Genomic DNA, 22,636 nt, shown 5'->3' with positions numbered 1-22,636 from the left:
ATGTGGGTAAAATGTTGAGTGAAAAGAAAGTTTTGTATAGAGTTTGGATGGCAAGAATGATGAGAAGGAAGTGGTTAAAGCACTTCCGAGACTGCGGGTTGAGGAGATACTGCTTTCTTTATCTCTTTTTTGGGTTCATTCGAAGTGACTTCGTTTATTGCCTTTGGCAAAGAGAACAGTGGTCAGCACCAAACACCTTTCGGCCACATAGAAGCTTGAGTAGCTGCATTACGACAACAAACTTATTACAATCTAAAAATAATGATTAGCTTTTAGAATGGGGTTAGGGAATAGTGTAATAACCATCCCCACCTAAAATTATTGTTTAATTTTGTGTTAATCTCGATGCCTAACTCAACACTTTCTTAACCTCGTGTTGATTTTCTCCCACAACAGATATCTAATGTCATAATTGCTCCACTTCACGCCTTCCTTCTCATCATCATGTTTTGGGGGTCCCCATTCCCATGGAATATATGTATAAAACTGCTAATTAGCTTATGCTTGCAGCTTCAGAAAACTATTTTGCTGGGTTGAAAACGTATATTAAATAAACCTTCCCTACGAAAAGGGTGCCCAAGTACTACACAGTAAAATTAAGGGAAAATCAGGACTACGGAAGACATGTTATGAAGGTATGTACAAATTGAATTAACGCTCAAGCATCTGAATGAAAATACCACCATAAAAATAATTCACCTAAACCTACAAGAATAATTTCTTGCAAAAACAGACAAGATAAAAACATGCAGAAGGGAGTTAGTTGTTGTGCTGCCAAAATTGATGCAACTGCTTGGATGACAAATCTTGAAAACCACCTGGGTGCTGAAGATCTTCGAAAACCCGTGGCTGAGAATGATTAAGGTTAGAATATCCAGGACTAGCATACTGTAACATGGAAGCCTGATTTGGGTGCCCCTGAAAGTTAGGCTGGGTTCTCTCTGGGATCATCGAAGATCTTGACTCAGACCCATAGTCCCAGTGAGAAAAATTACCATGCTGCTTAAAAAAACGACAAAAAACCATTAACCTAAATGATGAAATTATATAACAGATTTTTAATAGTGTGGATTATGTCAAGGACAATTATCAGACTTCGGGAATAATTCTTACGTTAAAAATCAGTTTTTGAAAAAGTTAATATAAAATCAATTTTACAAGTGTTTATCGAAAAACTTTCTTTTTCTTCAAGTGTTTATCGAAAAGTTGATTCAAATAAATCCTAGTCAAGGATACTGATCACACTTTGAGAGAATAACCCATCCATCAGACGTGAAGAACAGTTGAATGTCACTTTTTAATTTTCTGGGACTAGATTTGCAGATGAAGCATGCACAGATCCACAATAGCTAACTTTACATGTCATTTTCCTCATAATACGAACGAACTATAGTAAAAAAAAACTTTGTATGAAAAAGATGATTCTTCATCAGAAAAAAACTACAACATACCTGATGGATAGAGCTTAGGTTATGTCCACCACTATACTGAGAAGATAAAGTGTCGTTAAAGTTATTTGAAGGTATCATATGAGAAGGAGATGGATTAGCCAGAAAGCTTTCAGAACTATAAACGGAAGAGCCAAGATTTCCATAACCAAATGCATCTCTGGCAATGGCACGGGGAGGCAATCTATTTGTAAGGAATTCATTTCTATTTTGCAGAAGGTTATACTTCATGTCTGCCGGAGATGGATTATATGCAGTGTTGCCTGAAAATGCTTGCTGAGAGGGCAGGGAATGATATCCTTTCTTGTCAAACAATTGATGAAAATGTGTTGAGGACTGCAGTGTAGGATCCTGGGGAAGTGCAGATCTCATAGGTAGAGAAAAGGCACCTGGCTCACTGACCTGCAAGGTTCAACAACTGTCAAGTATTATCAATGACATAGTTTTTAGAGCACTGATTTGGAACCTTTAAACTTTAGGTAAATGATATTATTGCACTTTCTTTCACTGTTAACTGTTATTCTTTTGGCATTTAATATCTACCTTAAAACTACACAGTAAGTTATACACGCTTTATAAGTAAAAACAATTATCATAGGATGTTTACTGGATCGGGTATCTAACTATCATAATGAACTTGTTACCAGGTTTTAAGCCTAAGTATCGAAACAGATTGACAGTTAACATAGTATTTGGATTAATAAGAAATATCGAAACAAACTTTGGGGATCATTAACTTCTGAGCAATCTAAACAAAAACATCTCTAGACTTGAACCATCTCTTTTTGGTTATTCTTCAACCAACAATGTTCTAGAAATATTAACATCATTAAATGACTATTCCTACCAAAGAATATCAGTTCCATGAAGTTATTAGCATATGGCCACACGCAAAAATACATAAAATCAAATAACAGATGAGCATGATGTGTACAGATGAATACTCTACCTTGGACGTGGAGATGACAGGATTGCTTATAAAAGATACTGCATTGTTATGTCTTGCAGGTTGTGATTGTGACATGAGAAATGCCAACAAATCACCAGGTATGGAATTTGGGTCAGCATACTGCATAAAGGTAAAAAAACCAAATATCAAAATTATATACTATATATATAACACTTGAAATTTTAAAAGTAAGCATTTATAAGTATACAGCTATTAAAGAATAGAATCGTATAGGTCATCTGAACGGATATACTTCATTTAGAAAGCCTCAATATCAATGAGAAAACCAAAATAAAGAACTCAAGTTGGAAAGGCTTCAGTGTCACCTCACCTGTTCTCTTGGAAAAGTAAAATGGTTTCCACTCCCCAAGCCTGGCTGCTTCAGAGGCAGTGACGTATTCACCCAATGTGATTTTAGGAAAAGAGGGTCTGATACAGATGCTGTGAAGTTGTGTTCATGCTCAAGAGTTTCCTGAGGAATAATATGGTTCACAGGCCATTGCTTAGGAGATGAAAGGAAGTCACTGTTTTTATCACTTGCTCCTCTTCTAGGAACATCAAATCTAAGCTGCTTATCACCATAGTCTACAGAACTAATAGAGGCATAATAAAAATAAAATGAGTTGTGCCATAGACAAAACAGACTATATATCAAAAAATAGAAAATGGAAAAAAAAAATTGCCTTTCATCCAGGAACTGAGCTGAAGAATCATTTACAGCTGCAGACTTCACTTCCATGTCATTTTTAGAAAGATGATTGGAAGTAAGAACCACAGATGCAGAATTACTGCCGCAATTGTATGTACCAAAACTCAAATGTGAACAGTCAGCACTCAAGGCTTGTAAATGAATTGGAATAACCACTGCAGGGTCATCTTCAAATGTTGGCACTTTGGATTCTCCTATACTTAATCGCTGGAAAATTGAAGCAGAAGATGACACATCTACAAAGACATCACCAGTAAATTTATTTGAATAATCTTAATAGAATAGCAGCAAACCATTACTAGCCCTTGATAAAAAAAACGGTGAAAAACTAATTAATATTTCATGAGAACGTTTTCCCATGTATTGAGAATAATAAAGCAGCATATCCAAATATTAGTTTCATTCTCCCTTCTATAGATTCTGATTCAAGGACAACACAACTTCCTAGCAAACTTAAGAGTTTGAACAGAAGTGAAGAAAAGGAATTATAATCATCATCATTAAAACATTCACTGTTCAAATTTCAGGGGCATGATCTACTGTACAATCCAATTCATCACTAATTAACAAGAAATGACAATACAAAGGTGGTTTAATTTTTAGGTTCCAACACCAACATCACAGTCATAAGGAAAGATATGTGAACACCCAGTTAAACATTGAATAGTTTGTTTTAAAACTATCCCTTCCAAATTCCAATCCTCCAAAAATGAAAAAGTCGATCATCAAACGGAAACGACCAAACCCTCTCACTAATGCAGTCACCTACATGAATCAAAATGCAACTATGCCACCACTAGGTTCTATAAAAGCCAAAGTATTTGTCATACTATTGAAAACAGAGTAATTGAGCTGAAACCATGTGTTTCTGAAACAGCAAGAGTGTTTTATTTATATTGAGAAAATGAAATTAATAAAATAAATAGAGGAGATTTGAACAATAATAAATAAAAACACTTCTACTAATATATTATATATTAATATACATATATAATCTAGATATTCCTTATTTTTATAATTATAACAACATCAATAAACCGATTTAGGGTAAGGCCTTTCAAGTGGTTTCTCAAAAAGTTAATTTCAGTCTCTCTACACCTGTTTTTAATCTGACAACATAGAAAGAAGCAAAAACACATCAAAATTGTAATTGTGCCTTTACACATTTCAGATACTCCTAGCTGTAGTCTACAAATTTTATACTTGTAAGTTGTATTCTCAAATAGAGATTAAACCATTCACTTAGTCCCCAATGAGGAAACTACAAGTTTTATTCCCTTAACATGTATAAAAGTTAAACTTGGGCCCTTAGTGCTAACACAGGAAAAAGAAAAGGCTTTCTGCAGAGTAAAACCACTACAAGGTCTTTCTGGCTATGATAAACTCCAACAAAAAAATGTTCAGGGACTAAATTATAGATTTCTCATGTAGGAACTTAAACTTATTGTTAACAGCAATATGGACCAAATGAATAGTCTAACCTTGTTATACATTCCCACAAATATGAGAATAATGAAGAGTTACCTTCATGATGCTCATAAGAACTACGGCGATCAGGGGAAAGAGTATTCCCAAAGTTAGAATTGGAATGAGATTGTAGTCCATTATTGCTGCTCAAAAGAGTATTTTTGCTAGATGTAGAAGCAGATTCAGTTTCTTCAGAAACAACGTGATCAGAAGCAACATCCCTCCATGAAACTGGGGCTACATCTAAGTCACTATTCCTGTGTGAACATATTGCAGTTACATGCATGATAGGATTCTCAAGTAGCCCATTAGAATTTGAAGCATACATGTTTGGTGCCTGTGAATTTCTAGCAATTGGATGCTCAATTACAGGCCATTCATCATGAAAACCTTGTTGCTCAGAATGATTTTGACAAGGAAGACCTAAGCTTGACTCCAAATTTCCACATGCAGAAACTCCTGAGGTATTACAGTTGTTAACAACATCTTGTGATGATGTTCTACCCATTCTTACAATGTCTGCCATTGAAAGACGTCCTTTTTTCACTCCTGTCGTGGAGGGTTGAGGTCCTGAAGAGGCTAGGGCAAAATCTGATACAGAATGTCTTGTCATTGAGGACTGTCTTCCATTATCAGTACTGAAACAATCACTGCATTAAATTTAAAAATAAAACATATGGAGAGTAGTTAGAAATTTTATTTAGAAAAATAATCATTTACAGCAACATTCTAATCCAAGTCTATCAATATGTCATTAAAAGGCAGGCACATAAAAACAAATATTTTCACCTTATCCAATCCTTACAAATAAAGATACTGCAATGGCAGTAAGAGCTAACACATTTCATATAAATCCTTAGGCATCAAAGCCACTGAAATTATTCACATGATTGCTATAGGTGGAGAAATAAATACTTGAGACTTAACAAGGTGAATTGAAAACAAGATAAAGGGAAGGCAAAGTCTTAGCCATAAAACATGATAACAAGAGTTTGATGGACAGGATTCCCTCCAATAGCATAGGCTAAAACGCAAGAGAAGGGCAAAAATAATACCACCTATGCATCATAGTCAATTTCATACATTGAAGCTGGCTATTGCACCATAACAACATGGCCCAGCACCACTAAAGTTGGAGCAGTCTATTCGCACCTGTTGCAGCCACTTTTGTACCAAAAACAGTGGGTGTTTTAGGTGAACAATCTTGTAATTTCCCCCACCACCTTTGTTGAATCAAAGGATTCAAATGAAACCCTTGTTTTCACACTCTAATTTGTACAGATCTCTTTAGATGAACCACCCATCATTCTTTGTTCTTTGTTCCCACTACTTCAACGTTTTGTAGTATCTGGCAACCTATTTCTTTCAATGTGACAGTGATCATTTCTCTGTTTGAGATTCTTCTGGCCAATCTTTTGCTTTGTTCTCTGTTCTCTTTTGAATTATCAAGAATTTTTTATTTCGAGCATTTACATATGGACAACGTTAATTATTTAATTTGTATATCAAAACTTCAAACCAGCAACCATCTCACAATCCATAATAACAACTTTTTGGTCAGCCGCACTAGGTCAATCTTTGGATTCATAACTATGATTTTCTTTAGTTGATAGTCTAAGGTACACAAAGCATTGAAAATAGTAAATTATGTCAAAGTAGATGAGACACCTGTGTTATAAATGGGTTGTAGAGAAAGAAACTCAATCTTAGAAAACTTTAAACATAACTCAACAAAAATGGCTTGTAAGATGAGGTTTGAACTCATTTATATAGTATAATTTGGTTAAATATCTTAGGGGTGTTCATTGGATCAAGTTACCTGGTTACCCAACTCAACCAAATCCAACCTAATTAGATCGGATTAAGTTTCATTAATAAGTGAGTCTGACTAAACCCAATCCAAACTAACCCATTAAGTCAAATCAAGTTCTTGTAATCTATCATACTAGAGTCAATGCACTTACACAATCGTAGACTTTGTTTCAAGTATGGGGGAAATTGTGCACAATCCAAATTTGTCCAAATGGCTAACCATCATCACCAAAGCAGACAAACACACCTATTATTAATGACATACCCAGCATATGATGATGACATGCTATGCCACACCCTCAACTATGTGCACTAGCTTGAACGCGCACCATCAAAGCCGAAGAAGAGTTGCCCAGCTACCCCATTCCCCTAATATGAACATTTGGATCCATTCCCCAAACCCATTGAGAAGGAAGGTAGTTTGAAAAGGCCCATGTGCAATGAATTTATGAATCCCGTTTGAACTCACAAAGGGCATTATGAATGCCTCATGATGCCTTTTGGATTGGTGAACATCGTTGCCACCTTCCAACCCACCGAGAATGTAGTCTTCTAGCCCCTTCATCAATTTGTGTTTGTCTTTCATTATGACATCTTTGTCTTTAGTCACCTTTCAAGCCTCTTTAAATTTTCAAGTCTCTTCTCCATCAATTTATGTCTATCTTTCTTATGACATCTAGGTCTCCGGTCCATATTATCTCACCTATTTGTCTCACATCAAAGAAGTTCTCCCTATTTTAGCTCAACATTCCCTTGTTGCCAAAATGCTAGAAGTGCTTGTTTGGTCTGACTTCTATTGATTACCTTGACCATGTTATTTCAAAAGAGGTGTACAAATGGATCCTCCAAAGGTACAAGCGACTCTCAAATGGCTAAGTTCTACTTCCATAGGAGAAATTCATGGATTCTTGGGTCTAGAGGGATATTGCAAAAGATTTATTCATGAATAAACTGACACAACCCTCAACACCCTTGACTAAGAAGGATGGCGGCTTCCATTAGGTTAAGAATAATTACGAGCTTTCACAGTGTTGAAGCAATGCCTATCCACTCTTCTGGTATTGGTCATACCTGTCCACCATTCTGGTATTGGCCTTACCTGATTTCTTTGAAGAATTTGTGATCAAATTTGATGCATCATATTGTAGAATTAGTGTTTTTCCAATTCAAAACCATTAACCAATTCCTTATTACAGCAAGGCCTTATCACCCAAGACACAGGCCAACTCGGTCTACGAATAACAAATAATGGCCTTATCTCTATCTATCCAACATTGGCACCATTATCGGTTGGGACACTACTTTAAGGACTACACTAATTATAGCAGCTTGCATCATTTGTTGTAGCAATGTGTCAACAATAATAACCAACAATGTTGGTTGTTGAAGCTTATGGGATTTCAATTTGAAATTGTTTATAAGTTCGGGCTCAAGAACAAAAGCTGCAAATGCACTCTCAAGACAAGGGAGTTCTCAAAAGTTGTGTACTCTATCAATTAGCCCCCAGTGATAAGATTTTCCAACCATCTGCTCTTAGCTCCAATAAGACAACGAGCTTAGCAAGGTGTTAGTCCCACTTCACTATAATTCAGCATTAATTCCATATTATATTCAACGCGATGGGATTTTGTTTATCAAGGGATGTGTGGTACTATCTCATACTTCTTCACTTATTCCCACACTCCTTAATGAATTCCATTACTCTATCATTGGTGGGCATTCAAATTTTACCAAGACTTATAAGTGTCTTGCAACCAACTTTTATCGGAAGGCTATGAATAGTCATATTTTGGCCTACATTCGTCATTGTGAGGTCTACCAATGCAGTAACTATCAAGTACTATCTCCAGTGGACTTGTTTCAGCAACTCCTTATACAATCCCTTAATTTTTAGCAACTTCAGGTGTGAGTTGTGTTCTACCTCCAATGTACTTCTCTAAAAATGAATACAACAGAGGTGATGAATAGGTTTCTAGAAATGTACTTTAAGTTGTTTTGCCTCAAGCACATCCTTTTATCATTCACTTCTTACCAGGGGAAACACAAATTGCTTCCATTTTGGTTGATCAAGACAACACTCATCAACTCAAGTTCCATCTTCGTTGTGCTTGGCGATCAACGAAGAAGGTCACAAATATACACCTCTAAGTTGTCACTTACAACATTGGAGAATTGGCTTTTGCAAAGTTGTGTCCCCACCAACAACAAACCATAACTCTTTGCATTAATCCCAAACTCTCCCAACGCACTTTGGACCTTTCCAAATTATGGCGCATGTTGGCAAGGTGGTCTACAAACTCAAGCTCCAAGATTTAGCACAAGTGTAGTTGGTCTTCCATGTCTAACAACTCAAGTGATCCCTTACATCTAGCACTTAAGTAGCCAATTTACCCCCTAGTTTGACTCTAGAGACCTTTGATGCTCCCTACCTTCAATTGTGTTAGCCACTCGTACAGGGCAAGGTTGCTAGCAGCTTTGATAGGGGCAAGTTTTGTGGAGGTCCCAACCCATTAAAGAGGCCACTTGGGGGCTTGATTCCTCCATTCTTGACAAATTTCCACGCTTAGCCTTTAGTAGAAGGCTAATCTATTAGGGGCAAGTATTGTTAGGAAACAACAACCAAATAAAAATTAGTCCATGTTGGTTTATTCTCGTAGACCCAAGTGTGGTAAGTAGTAACACTTGCTTAGTCAAATTGGGAAGGGGTATTGAGCTAATTGTTGAGGTTGTTAGGAAGATCCAAGCATGTGTGCTTCTGCTATAGGGGGACCATTTGATTGTAGAATCATCATAGAGGATTGCCATTGAAAAAAGGAGGCAGAGAGTGTTCTCTCTTGCTTGGGAGGGCTTGGGCTCTAGTCACATTTACCTCTCATTTCTTCTCTATTTTCTATTATTTTCCTTTCCCAATCAGCGCCTCTGATACATGTGCATATCAAATATCCTTTCCAATACACCAATTTGGAAGAAAAAAAGTATCCAAAGGAAAGAAAAAAATGGATAGAACAATCAATCATAAGCTAAAATCATCAAAGTCACTATCAAAACAACACATGGATTCCCTGGAATAAACTGGGAATGACATCAAGCCACGCTCTATCAACAGTAACCATCTGAATTTATGTAAGCTACCAAATTGCACGAGAAAACTCACCTTTTAGTACTTTTCATTACATTGTTTGTTGCAGGAGCCATAACTGAAGCACTAGCACATACTGACCCACCCTCCCCCTTGCCATTAGCTTTATAATGCTCTGACATTAAGTTACACATATTTGACAAGGTAAGGCAATGCAATAGTAAAAAACCACGTCAATATACTAGCTGCGTGTACCAGAAATTGCATGATGTTCCGCAATCAGAGAAGATACCGTTATAAGTCACATGTGTTAATCCACTTTGCACAACACTGCAATCACTGCTACTGCTAGTTTTGCCTCCGCGACTCAACCCTACATTCTTACCCCTAGCCCTTGAATTGAAGGCCCCCTTCATTTGAAGAGAAAATAAGTTTAAAAAGAAAACAGATTATTCATCCTGTAATCGGTTCAGCCCTATCTCAATGTCATGAACAATGTCATTCGAGGAATACCTCTTTTTTCCTCTCACGTTTACTTTTCACCTCATGAAATGTATCTGCAGTTTAAGTATTAAAACTTCCAAGTGTAAATATATATAAATCATGCCAACAATTCATAGATCATAACACTCAGACTAAGATTTTTAAGCCGCCACTCTAGATATAACAATTATTACAAAAGCCAATTATTTTAATCATATGAGAATTCATAATTAGATGGTATGCCACTTGATAAGCATTCATAATGTCAATGCAAACATTAGATTCAAATAAACAAACAAGATGCAGGATTGTCACTCATGGAAAATACCTGTGTTCTCTATCAAAAAATAAATAAAAACTAACAATTTAATTTCCATGAACCATCCGTGCAAATATTTTAGTTCTGTAACCATATGAACTAAAACTCCTAGGATAGTCATTATGAAAGCGCCGACACATTCTAATTAGATTCATAAACAAATAATGCAGATAAATCATAATACACAAAATGAAGTCAGAAATCACTTTTTGAAGACTTTTCTTTCATTCAATCTTCTGAAATGGCGTATGAAAACATCAATCTCTGCAGAATCATAACATAAACTTAAAATATAAAAGGAAGCAAACACTTTCTCATCTTCATCAATTCTTCATGCAACAAAACAGCTGAGAAGGATAAAAAAACAAGAAGTTCCAAACAACAACAACAACGAAAGCAAGCAAGGGAACACACAGTATCGAAAGAGCAAAACCTTGAGAGAGAAGCTTCTCAACCGCGCGGTTAACGTCCATATCACATTCCTCTAGCACAGCGTAGATCTCATGCTCCGTGCAGTCCACAATCTCCTTCACGCTCCGCACCACCTTCTCCGCCGCCACCGGTACGGCGCTCTCCGCTGCAACGTGTTCTCCGCCGCCGTTCATGTTTCTTCTACCTCCGTAAATTTTGTGGCAGTTTCTATCCCTTTCTGCGAGGATACTCCGATCAAACAAACGAAACCTTTTCGCACACACAACCTTTTTCAACTTCTCGCGCTTCGGCTTTATATATATAGCGGTTTTTTTTTTCTATGGCTTGTGGACTGTGGTTGAGTAATCCACACAGCCATGGGGGCACACACTCTTGGCACGGGCTGTGATGTTTGGGCTCTCACAGTCCATGCTCGTTCAAGCATCTTTCGCCACGTGTTTCCACTGTGATTTGGTTGATGCTAGAAGAGTCTTCTGAGATTAGATTCTTAATTTTTAGATTATTCTTATTCTTATTCCTTCATATCTTAAATAAAGTTTTTCTACTTTTAAAATTTAATTTTTTATATTCTCAAAATAATAGTTTTGTCATTTATAAGTTCTTTTTCTTACATATTTTTATTAGTTTAATACAAATTTTAGTAATCGTTTTTTAATTATAAATATTTTTTATTATGGAAAAAAATAAAGACCCCATCTGTTTCATTTTAATCTAAACAGGCTCATATCTGCAAGCTTGCAAACTTACAAACAATCCATATAAATTTTAAAAAAATTGGAACAAAATTTCAGTAAATAAAAAATATATTATTCAAAATGTTAAAATAAAGTATATATTTCTACTTGTAAAAATATAATATTAATAAAAAAATAAAAAAAATATTCAATTATAGATTTATTTGGATAAGTGAACTTAAATGTTTAGTCCACCAAGACGCTAACAACTTGTATAATCCACCCACATAATTATTCCTTGCTTTTTCATTCTTTAAATAGAATATTTTAGATAAAAACATGAGTTATATTATTATAAGTATAGACATGTAAAAAATTGTTATATAAATAATAAATAATTTGTAACATAAGATCTTTAATGGTGGCTGTTAAAAGATACTACACTTGATTTTTCTAAATTATAATAATTATATAACTTAATTCTAAAATTAAGAGAAAAAAAATGTAAATTTATTTTAAATAAAATAAAATATTTTAATTTAAATAATTCACGTTTATATATCCAGGATTTTTATGAAAATAAAAATAATTAATGCAATTAAAAGTTTCATATAACTATTACAATAAAATAATTATCTAAACATAAAAAAAAGTTAAATTTGTAAAAAGAAATAGAAAAAATCAATTATAAAATAATTTATTTTTATAATTGATATAATTTTATAATAAAAATACTTTCAATTTTTTATCACCATCGTTTATTAAAGATATTTTTTTATTATTATAAAGATTAAAAAGTTAATTAATAAATATAAAGATAGATAGCGAAAGTATAGTTAGAAAAGTAACTCTGAATGGTTATAGATTTACAACATAAAATATTATAAAAAATAATTATTTATATTAATTAATAAAATATAATAAGATTTGAGTTTATAAAATATTTATTTATTAGCACGGTGTATAAATTAAGCTATTTTTCTCTAAAGAACTAAACCTTCCTTTTAACATAAAATGCATCTTAGAAATTCAAAAATTAATAATTAATATTTAATAAAAACAACTATCTTACATTCTTGTTTATTTATTAATATAAGAAAAACTTTAGCTGTGTCAAAAATAATATTAATAACTATTGGTTGATATTAATTTTTTTTATTTCTAGAAAATAATGATTCCATCTTTAGTCAAAGTGAGAGGTAGGTAAAATTTCATTAAATTTTGAAATTATTTTTGTAGTAATTAACAAAATATCTTTACACATGTTTTTAATACAGTTCTATACTGTAATTGGATAAAAAAAATTGCATTAAATTACTTTAATACTTAACTGATTTAATAATAAGTGAAATAAAAGTATTATACTAAATTAAAGTTATCCATTGAGTAAATCAATTGGCTAAAATTATGTCATGGTAGCCAGAGATATTTAATTTAACTGAATAAAAATATAATTTTGTTAAAGTTTTAAGAACAAAATTTATTTTTTGTTATTTAAACTAGTTTCAAGATATTTGATGCGATATTTGAATCTTATAATATTAAAACAAACAAATAGCTCTAATGTTATATTTAACACAAGTTATAGTTGCTTAATTATACAATTCAGGTTTAAATATATTTTTAATTTCTGAATTTGAAGTAATTTTTTATTTTCTTTCCTTAAATTAAAATAAGTTTTTCTAGTTTTTTTTTTGGGTTAGCCAATACTTTTTTTAGGTTTTTTACTTTAAAGCTTAAAAAATTTATTTTCAATCTTTTAAATTTAATATTTGAGGACTAAAACTATATTTAAAAATAACTTTTAAATTTGAGGATCAAAACTACCTTAAATATCAGTTAAAAACACAATTAAACCTAAATTTTACTACCAATATTCATAGCAAAATTGTGGTAATTAGATTCTAGTGAATTATATATTTTTGAAATTGATCTAACGTTGATTGACTTATAACTTGGTAATTTGACTTTGAAATGGTGTTGATAAAATAATATGAAAAATATTGGTTTCAATTATTTTAGGATGTGATTCCCATGGATAGGTGATGACTTGTATGGCTGTGCATGGATGATCATATTATTTGAGGATAGAGAACTAATGGTTAAATATTCACGCATTTCTGATAAAGATATATTTAAATAATTATTAAGATTTGAGTGAAGTAATAGAATTTCACATTATTTTTTAAAACAAAAATAAAGGTAATTTTTTCCATTTTATGAATTTGAACCAAAGTAATTAGTAAATAACTGGAGTAATTAGTAAATAAGTATTTTTAAATATATACAAAGATTTGATGTAAAAAATATAAATAAATTTCATTAAAAATGTATATTATATGGATTTAATTATTTTTTTACCTTGGATATTTTCAATTGAAACCCTATTAAAAAATTGAGTATTTATATACTAATAAATTGTATTTTCGTTTAAGTATTTTAGTGTTTGATATTACAATCAATGTAAGAATGAAGTTGTTATTTTCATCTTCATGTCTTTGTCTTACCAGTTAAAGTGTCTCTTCTCTCCAATGTTTTTTTAACTTGTGGGTCAATTAAGTTTATCAACAAATTGTAGACAATTAGAAATAAAAGATATAAATTCATTAGAAGTTAAAGATGACAAGAAAAAAATAATAATAATAGTCACGTCATTTCCTTAATAACAAAAGATCAAATACTTAAACAAAAATAAATAAATAAATTATTTAACTATTTAATAGAATGATTTTGTAATAGAAACTTAATTAAAATTATATAATTTTATAAGATACTTAAAATTTAATTAAGTTATTTATATTAATAAAACAAAAATAAATAAATAAATTATTTAACTATTTAATAGAATGATTTTGTAATAGAAACTTAATTAAAATTATATAATTTTATAAGATACTTAAAATTTAATTAAGTTATTTATATTAATAAAAAATATAGTTTTGTAAATTTTGAACGCGATATACATTTTTTTTCTATTCAATTTACTTATATAGCAATTTTTTAATTTTTTATAAGGTATTATTTATTATTTTTACATTTTTTTCTATTTAAAATCTCCTATAATACAAGATGCATTAATTATCTCAAAAAAGTAAAAGATGTAAAATCACTAATAATAATAATATCATTAACAATATCTTATTTATTTAAATAGAATTAACATATGGAAATTTTGCATGTTTTTTTTATAAATAATTGCATGCATTTCCTAATGGTTTTGTTTGGTTATGTATTCATTTGTCTTTTTTTATGATTTTTTATTGGAAAATATATTGTTTTGATGGGAGCTTAAGGATTTATGAGCAAAGTGAAAAATTTGAACACCATTGGGAACATGAAAATCATGTGGAGAATTATGGAATGATTAAAGGGTGGAAACTAAACTAGTGATTTTTAAGGAAAATGGACACGAGTTGGCCACAATGGTTTGGTAGGACACCACAATAGTAACATTGAGCTATAATAGTGTATTTTCTTATCTTAGGTTATTCACAATAATGACATCGAAACACAATAGAGTGTTTTTTTCCCTATGATTAGTATTCCCAATATGTGGTAAATTTTAGGATTTTGATTGAATGTTTTTAGTTTCAATTACATCTAGACTCAAGTAATTGGTGACTTGAAATTAGGAGTGAAAAAATAATGAATTAGATAAAAAAAATTCATATTATAATTGATTGGATAAAAAAAAAACTAGTCACTTTTTTATCTATTAAAAATTTGATTCAATCTAATCTAATTCATCCAATAACAGTTTTACATTAATTATTGTACTGGTCAGACCTCGGTGGTCCGGTCACATTAGTGGGCCACGTAGGTGGGCCTCATGAATAATAATGAGTTATCATCCAGATGTAAGAAGGACCTAAGTCACGAGAGAAGTTCATACATGTGGTGTGTATAGCACGTTCAGGTCTAGCACAAGTAAATAATCCTTGGAGGCGCTAAGGTCCGTAAGGGTTAGGGTTTCCAAGGATAGACTGCATGCATGACACACGAATACTTAGGGCACCTATAGAACAGATGGCCCCGCAACGCTGGTACATGAATTGGTACCCTGGCAGCCATACTATTAAGATTTTGCACTCCAGAAGAGGCAAGTCATGTGTTGCGGCTACACTAAGCTTGTGCAACGCGTCACATGATGTCTCACCAATAACCCTAATTCCACTAAAGGAAAGATCCTCGTGGGACAGGAAGTTGACCTAGATACAACCTATATAAAAGGGTGGTAAGAACCCTAGACAATGTACGCCGTTTCTAAAACTGAAACTGTTTTACATACTTTAATGTTTCTTAGCTCAGTACTAATTTGATCGTCGGAGTGCAATCAACAGGTAGGGCCCCCTCTGTTTCAACGGAGCCACTCTCGACCACCCAAGGAGAGAGTAGAAACCACCAGGAAATAGGAGGAGCCACCATCTGCCTTTTAAGTCAGCGACGACTGAGTCAACCAGCAAGAACAATTATTATCCTATCTCGATGCTCTTTCTTTTTCTCTTAAAAAAAATCATAGAATAGGCAATAAGTTTCTACAGTGGCAATCAACAACATGTTTCTTTTATTACATAATTAATTTAGTGATTAGCAAGATTAAAAGTTAATAACGGAAGAGTTCTTGCTCAATTAGTTAAGTGACAGAGTGAATATAACATCCTAAAAAATACATGTTAAATTCTTTAGATTAAAAAGTTATAATATGAAGTGAGTTTTAATTCTAATTTAACCTTATAAGATAAGATTTGCACTCACTTATGTATTATGAAAGGTTTTTATTTGTAGTCGATGTGAGATTTTCAATACACTCTTTAATGTTGAGGATAACCAACTTGTGTATGAGACTACATATTAATAGGTGGTCCGATAGCGGGTGAAACGATAGGCCCAATACAAACACTCGTTGGGATAGACTTTAGGTGAATTTGATATCATATTAAGAAATGAACTTTAAACATAACTCAACCTTATATAATCAACTTATAAGATAAGGTTTGCACTCACTTATATACTACAAAATTGACTTATAATATGAAATTTGCTTCCAACAATGATTATGAAGAATACTTACACCAAGAAAAAAGAACCCTAAACATATCGATTACACCAAGAAGAAGACGCACACTAGAGAGAGGAGCGCGAGATACAAAAGAGATAAAAAGGAACTAGATGTATACACACACACACACACACATATATATATATATATATATATATATATATATTGATTCACTATTTAACAATCAATTTTCTCAACACTATCATGTCCATTGAGGCAAATACACACAATATTTCATTGGCTAAATCATTAAAGCACACAAATCCATTGGGGACAATAACCTTAAAAACCTTCCCAAGATACTCATTTAACACTACCAGTTCATAATACAAAATTTATATTTTGGATTGCACAATTTGGAATACAAATTGTAGTATGTATTGCACAATTTAGAATATAAAATTTGTATCATGTATTGCAAAATCTAGAATATAAAATTTGTATTATGGATTGTGCAGTCTATATTGTAAAATTCTATTATAGATTTAAAAATATCTTCCAAAATTATACCATCTTGCATAGTGCATTCTGAATTTGTACAATCTGAAAGATAATTTTAAATCTAGAAATACCTTCTGTTCTCAAACGGAGTTGGGACCTATAAAACTATTGGGATTGCTCCTACTCCTCGGTCTTCACGTAGTCCAAATTCGGATGGTACCTGCATAAGACACTCTCACGCTCAAGTTAGATTTAGTATTCGACACTCGATATTCTGAGTACTGTATAATGATGTACCTGGTTCTTGGAATCTGTGCTATTTATATTATTTTGGTGGGCCTTTATTATTGAGCCATATTAGAGAGCTGAGTCATGTTTAGAGATGTATTACCTAGCTCTTGATTGTTGATTAGGCTCACTAACTTTACTTAAGCGTAATTGGCTATGTGGTGTCGGACAACATAATGACCGGGTCCAAGACATGATATTGGTCATGCGGATCCTAGTGGTACACCTTTTGAATTGCACAATCTAAAATGTATCATGATAGACAATGCAATCTAAAATGCGTTTTTTTTAAACATAGTCTGAAATGTACAATTCAGAATATATTTTTGTACCAAGAAAAGTCTTTCATATTACAATTTAAAATATAAAATTTTATAAATTGTATAATTTAGAATATAATTTTGTATTCTAGATTTCACAATGCATAAAATTCCAATTTTTATATTCAGATTCTGAAATTTAGAAAGTCTTCAAATTTCACAATTTAGAATTGAAAAAATGAATGGATTTAGAAGGGCATTATTGGGATTTACAGAATTATATGGTTGCTGGAAGAAATTCCCAACTACACAAAGCAACTCTCATTCGTGCTTTTCAACTTTAGAACTGCTTATTCTTGAATCGAAAACCCACTTTCATGTCTCCATGATGAAGCTAGCATGCTCTCAGCCAAACCTGAGAAGACCCTTTTGTCAAAACAAAATCCCATCGGGCTTTTCATCCACCCTGCTTTGAAGTCAGCTTAAGGGTTTTCATTAAAGGTTGCAGCGTTGTGGAGCATTGAAATCTCAGTGAGTAAATGGTGCCTCGTATTCTCATTACTACACTATCTGCGTCCTTCACACACCACACAACCACCCAATTCCAATTAGGTTCTCTGCTGCTACACAAACACAATGCTTTTCTTTTTATGTTCAAAACATTCACTTCTGATCCGAACAGTCTCAAAGGTGTCACCTTTACCGTGTCTTACCTCATCAACTCATTTGGGTTGTCCCTGGAATTGGCCAGGGAACTCTCCAAGAGAGTGAAATTGAAAACCCCAGATGGTCCAAATGCTGTTATTGACACTCTCAAGAACTATGGATTCTCCAAAGCTCTGGTTGCAAAACTCGTCGAGAAGAATCCCAGGTTGCTTGTTGCAAAGGCAGAGACGACCCTTTTGCCCAAACTCAAGTTCTTCCACTCTATCGGGGTTTCCAACACTGACATGCATAAGATCATGCTCGAAAGCCCCCGTATCTTGGAGAGGAGTCTGGGAAAAATCCTTGTGCCACGATACGAGATTATCAGGAGTATAGTTGGTGATGATCGGAAAGTTGTTAAAGTTTTGACAAGAGCCCCATTTAGCTTCACCGTGTCTGACCTTAGGAAATGCTTGGTTCCAAACATTGAGGTTTTGAGGCAGTCTGGTGTGCCTCAGGGTTCAATTTCTCTGCTGGTGGTCAATTTCCCCCGTGCAACAATGTGGAAGCATTCCAGATTTGTGGAAGTTGTCGAGAGAATTAAGAAATTTGGATTTGACCCTAAGAGAACAAGTTTTGTCATGGCTATCCAAGTGCTTATAACTATGCATAAAGGGGCATGGGAATCGAGATTTGAGATTTATGAGAGGTGGGGCTGGAACAGGGTAATATTTCTTCAAGCGTTTTTGAAGTATCCCAATTTTGTGAAGTTGTCCGACGAGACAGTTACAGAGAAAATGAATTTCCTAGTTAATGATATGGGTTTGTCCTCATTAGAAATTGCCGCATTTCCTCCTATTCTAGCCTACAACTTGGAGAAGAGGATTATCCCTAGATTCTCAGTAATTAAAATCTTGAAATCAAAAGGTTTGCTTAGGAGTAGTTTGAGTTTTAGTTACTATATATGCATGACCGACAATTCTTTTTTGAAGAAATTTGTCATTAGTTTCCAGAAAGATTTGCCTCTCTTACCAGATGTCTATAAAGGATTGATTCATCATGATGATGTAATGTAGTCTTTGAAGGTTTATGCCGGCTTTCACATCTTCTAACTTTTAAATCCTCTATTTCAATGCTAAAGTGAACTTGAGTTTTGTCTGCTTCTGCTTTTTGTGTCGATATAGTAAGTTTTGTTTTACTTAAATAGATGGAGTTTTGGTCGGATTTATAGCATATGGATTTTATAATCAAATATATAAATCTACTTGCGATATTCAACTTAATTATCTTGACTGTGTATCTGTTTTTCAATTTCAGTCAAATCAAATTGCATTTAGTTATACTACTTTTACCATTCTTTAATAAATGAATTCTGTTTAGTTGTCTTCCAAGCCCAAGCTTACATCCCTTCAACGTGAAATTTGTCTCTATATGTTGTTAGTGCATACTGCATAATATTATATGAAGTCATGGATACGTGTAGTTTTGAATTTTTCTAAACTTCTGGTTATCTTTGTTATTGAGGCTTATTAGTTATTGCAAATTACAAATAATGTTAGTAGTCAGAGTAGTGATTCTTTAATGAAGATATCAAAGAACAATGTGCTCAGGGGTTCATTAGCATTGACTGTTGTTAGGAAAGATCGGATGTTGTGCTCTCTCTCATTGAATTAAGCTTTTGGCTTATAGACAAATGTTATAGCAGATGTTAAGGATACAACTTTGTTTCCTTAAATTTTTTCAGAGCTGCTTGTAGTTTAAAGGGTTGCACCATTTACAAGTATTATGGACTGGGATGTTTAACCTATTGAAACCTAAAGTTGAAGCGGACCTATTAATGCAAAAAACCTCTGTATGTGTGTGAAATGAATAGTATACTCGATGTTGTTCCTATATATTAAACTTTGATCCTTTGCTAAGGCTATTGTTTTCTATTGTCCTTTATACAGAACTAATTTTTTGTACTTATAATTTTCGTGATTGTCTTTTGGCGTTGGTCTTTCCAACAAGAATTGAAAAGATTGAAATGGAAAAAGATAATGAGGTATTGCTTGCTGATCAGATTTTACTGGAGGAACTTTCATGTTTACTCAAATATGCTTTTATGAGTCATATTCTCACTCTAATGCTTTTTATACAATTCTTGCAGTTTATATATTTGTCACTTGGTTTTGAGCACCCTTAAAATATACAATTCGAAATTTGTAAATAAATTCATGATATTTGTCACTTGATTTTATAAATACTAGATTGTATAATTTGAAATACATTTTCATATTACACTATTTGTAAATGATTTGTAAATGCGTTCTGAATCTGAAAATATTCTCAGATTGTGCAATCTTCATTATCACATTAAAGTGGTTGCACATCATATTGAAGTGGTGAATGAAGAATTCCTGATGAAGTTAAGGAATCAAAAGCATTTGAAGTATCTTAGGCTTTCAGGGATATCAAGAATATCTGAGCTGCCTCCCTCCATTTTTTAGTTTATGTTCAAGGCCTGTCACAATCTAGAAACACTGCTGGATGATATTGCGTCATTGAGAAAGTTCAGACATTTTGATTTGTCACTGCTATTGTTGCAGAGAATGACAAAGGGGTTTAAGAAGTTGACTGATCATCGGGTACTCAAGGGATTTGTAACAGGTAGTTCTGAGAAGACTCATTGTAGAATATCAAATCTTGCAAAATTTGCAATTGGGGCTCTGGTCCAAGATGGACTGTTTGAAAGCAAGAGAGAGTTGTCAAAACTTGATCACCTCAAAATATCATGGGGTGTGTCTGACATAAGGTACAATGATATTCAGATCATTTTGCTTTCAAGTTTGTAAAAGTTGCAAATTTCAGAATGATTGAAGCCTACCCAGATGCTCCAAGGATTGAAGGAGCTGAACATAACAGGAGGAAAACTCAAAAGTACGAATCATGGAGTAACTAAGGTGTGTGGGAATCCACATGTTTCGCATTGGTTAGTTTTTGGGAGTTTCTTGTTTTTTCAGCATAGGTTTTAGCCTAGTCCTCTTCCTATGTTTGTTTGTATCTTTTTTGTTTTGTTTTATGTTATCTTTCATGTGATGAGATATGATTGTAGAGAAAGTTAAAAAGTATGTCTGTCATAAAATGCTCCGATTGTCTTTGCTATCTAAAGAGCACTGCTATTTACATGATTGTAGTTACAAATGTTTTTGTATGTCTAAATTTAGAATGTCCACAAGGGAGAATGAAGACAAACTTAAAAGAAAATGGTCGTTCATCTATGGAACTAGACTTGTGTTTAAAACACGTGTTAGTGCATATTTCTATCTCCCAATTAAAATGGTAATGAAATAATATACTATGATTATTTTGGTTAACAGAATGCTGGATATTACAAAGGCAAATGCACAAATTGATATGAAAACTGAAGATTACTGTGCAAAGTGGCAATCAATTAGAATCTTGTGATTTTTTGTTGTGTGCAGCTAGAACTAAGATATATTATTATTTCTGTTAAAACTGAATTTTGATGCATCAGTGAGACATGAAGGTACAGGGTTTGGCTTGATTGTTTGTGATAATTATTTATGGACTACCATTGCCTGCTGCCTGCTGCTACATGCTTAATTTCTGCAGACACGTTTAACTCCAAAGGTAGCTGAAAATAATGGATAGAATACTTAACATATACTATCTAAAAATGTATAAAAGATCTTAAAACTTAGTAAATATATAATTGTAATTGTACAAATCCAAATTAAAACAATAGTTCTTTGACATTGTCAAAATAAAAAATTATAAATTATTATCAGGAAAGTATCATAGAGTAACACAAATTGAAACATCGGTGCATCATAGATGACTATTTAGCTTTAAGTTCTGATTTTCAATTCCTTACTTTTACTTTTCATTTTAAGAATCGTAGGCTCTAATATTATTTATGATGTTATCTTAAAACCAATTGACATTAATCAAAGTTATCCAATAGATATATAAGTCACTCTTAGAACTGAAGCTGGCCAGGTAAGATTTCCTAACATTTGAGTACTTTATGAATATAAGTTTATGATGTGTTTTGTTGGTTTATAATATGTTGTTGGTTTTCAATGCTTGGTGGGTCTTTAGGGGGTGCCTCTATGTAGCTTCCTAGTAGTGGTAGTGATGATGTTGTATTGAGAATAGACTTTGAAATGCTTGCTTTTGCAAATCTTGTGCTTAAACTAGTTATTTTAATATATGTGATGGATCATTTTGCTTTACAACGGAGACGAATAATATATAGTGTTGTTGTTACGACTAGGAAATTGACTAGGAAATTGTTGAGGGGAAAATTGCTTGTTCTGTGACTAAGGTCAAAATGGGTGAAGCTATAATTGAATATTGATATTTGGATTGCTACACTATAATGTAAAACTATAATTTTTGGCTTAGTAGCAAGTTAGTAGCATATACCCAAACATGATAATGTTACTTTCAACCACATAAACATTATGCAAAACATTTAATGTTTAAAACAAAACTCTACCACATTTAAATAAAAACCTGACAGGTTTCATAAAAGCATTAGTTTTTCTTCATGTATGAGACTGTGT

General features: G+C 32.9%; 2 protein-coding genes across 7 annotated transcripts; one reads left to right on the top strand and one right to left on the bottom strand.

Moving 5' to 3' along the window:
* Nucleotides 1-596: 596 nt before the first annotated feature.
* On the bottom strand, nucleotides 597-11,134 carry LOC137831129 (uncharacterized). 5 transcript variants are annotated; one of them, XR_016521626.1, is made up of 10 exons: nucleotides 10,700-11,132; nucleotides 9,978-10,021; nucleotides 9,757-9,874; nucleotides 9,540-9,639; nucleotides 4,631-5,223; nucleotides 3,081-3,342; nucleotides 2,729-2,990; nucleotides 2,398-2,517; nucleotides 1,452-1,866; nucleotides 597-999 (listed from the first exon to the last, which is right to left on the bottom strand). XR_016521626.1 is itself a non-coding variant. In XM_068638673.2 (10 exons), exons 1-10 carry the CDS (start codon nucleotides 10,869-10,871, stop codon nucleotides 760-762), a joined length of 2,310 nt encoding a protein of 769 aa, XP_068494774.2. In that variant the 5' UTR covers nucleotides 10,872-11,134; the 3' UTR covers nucleotides 597-759. The 5 variants fall into 5 exon arrangements, 3 of the variants coding, with proteins under 3 accessions (XP_068494774.2, XP_068494776.2, XP_068494778.2); XM_068638673.2 differs by having other exon boundaries at nucleotides 1,452-1,850; nucleotides 10,700-11,134; XR_016521627.1 differs by lacking the exon at nucleotides 597-999 and having other exon boundaries at nucleotides 1,610-1,850; nucleotides 2,729-2,982.
* A 6,594-nt stretch (nucleotides 11,135-17,728) lies between these two features.
* On the top strand, nucleotides 17,729-21,209 carry LOC137831128 (transcription termination factor MTERF15, mitochondrial). Of its 2 annotated transcripts, XM_068638672.2 has the most exons (2): nucleotides 17,729-18,992; nucleotides 20,398-21,209. In XM_068638672.2, exons 1-2 carry the CDS (start codon nucleotides 17,960-17,962, stop codon nucleotides 20,451-20,453), a joined length of 1,089 nt encoding a protein of 362 aa, XP_068494773.1. In that variant the 5' UTR covers nucleotides 17,729-17,959; the 3' UTR covers nucleotides 20,454-21,209. The 2 variants fall into 2 exon arrangements, with proteins under 2 accessions (XP_068494773.1, XP_068494772.1); XM_068638671.2 differs by having other exon boundaries at nucleotides 17,729-21,209.
* Nucleotides 21,210-22,636: the final 1,427 nt, after the last annotated feature.

This window comes from Phaseolus vulgaris, chromosome 6, assembly GCF_051622355.1.
Source record: "Phaseolus vulgaris cultivar YP4 chromosome 6, ASM5162235v1, whole genome shotgun sequence".
Taxonomy (NCBI): Eukaryota; Viridiplantae; Streptophyta; class Magnoliopsida; order Fabales; family Fabaceae; genus Phaseolus; species Phaseolus vulgaris.
Note: the sequence above shows the minus strand (reverse complement) of the source record. Positions and strands in the feature narration are given on the sequence as shown.

Excerpts from the sequence above, each read along its gene's own strand:
- LOC137831129 (XM_068638673.2), bottom strand. The coding sequence starts at position 10,871 with ATGAACGGCGGCGGAGAACACGTTGCAGCGGAGAGCGCCGTACCGGTG. Across the intron at positions 2,991-3,080 it reads GCTCAGTTCCTGGATGAAAG|TTCTGTAGACTATGGTGATA; the intron begins GCAATTTTTTTT and ends TGCCTCTATTAG. Across the intron at positions 1,000-1,451 it reads ACCTAAGCTCTATCCATCAG|CATGGTAATTTTTCTCACTG; the intron begins GTATGTTGTAGT and ends TTTTTTAAGCAG.
- LOC137831128 (XM_068638671.2), top strand. The coding sequence starts at position 17,960 with ATGGTGCCTCGTATTCTCATTACTACACTATCTGCGTCCTTCACACAC.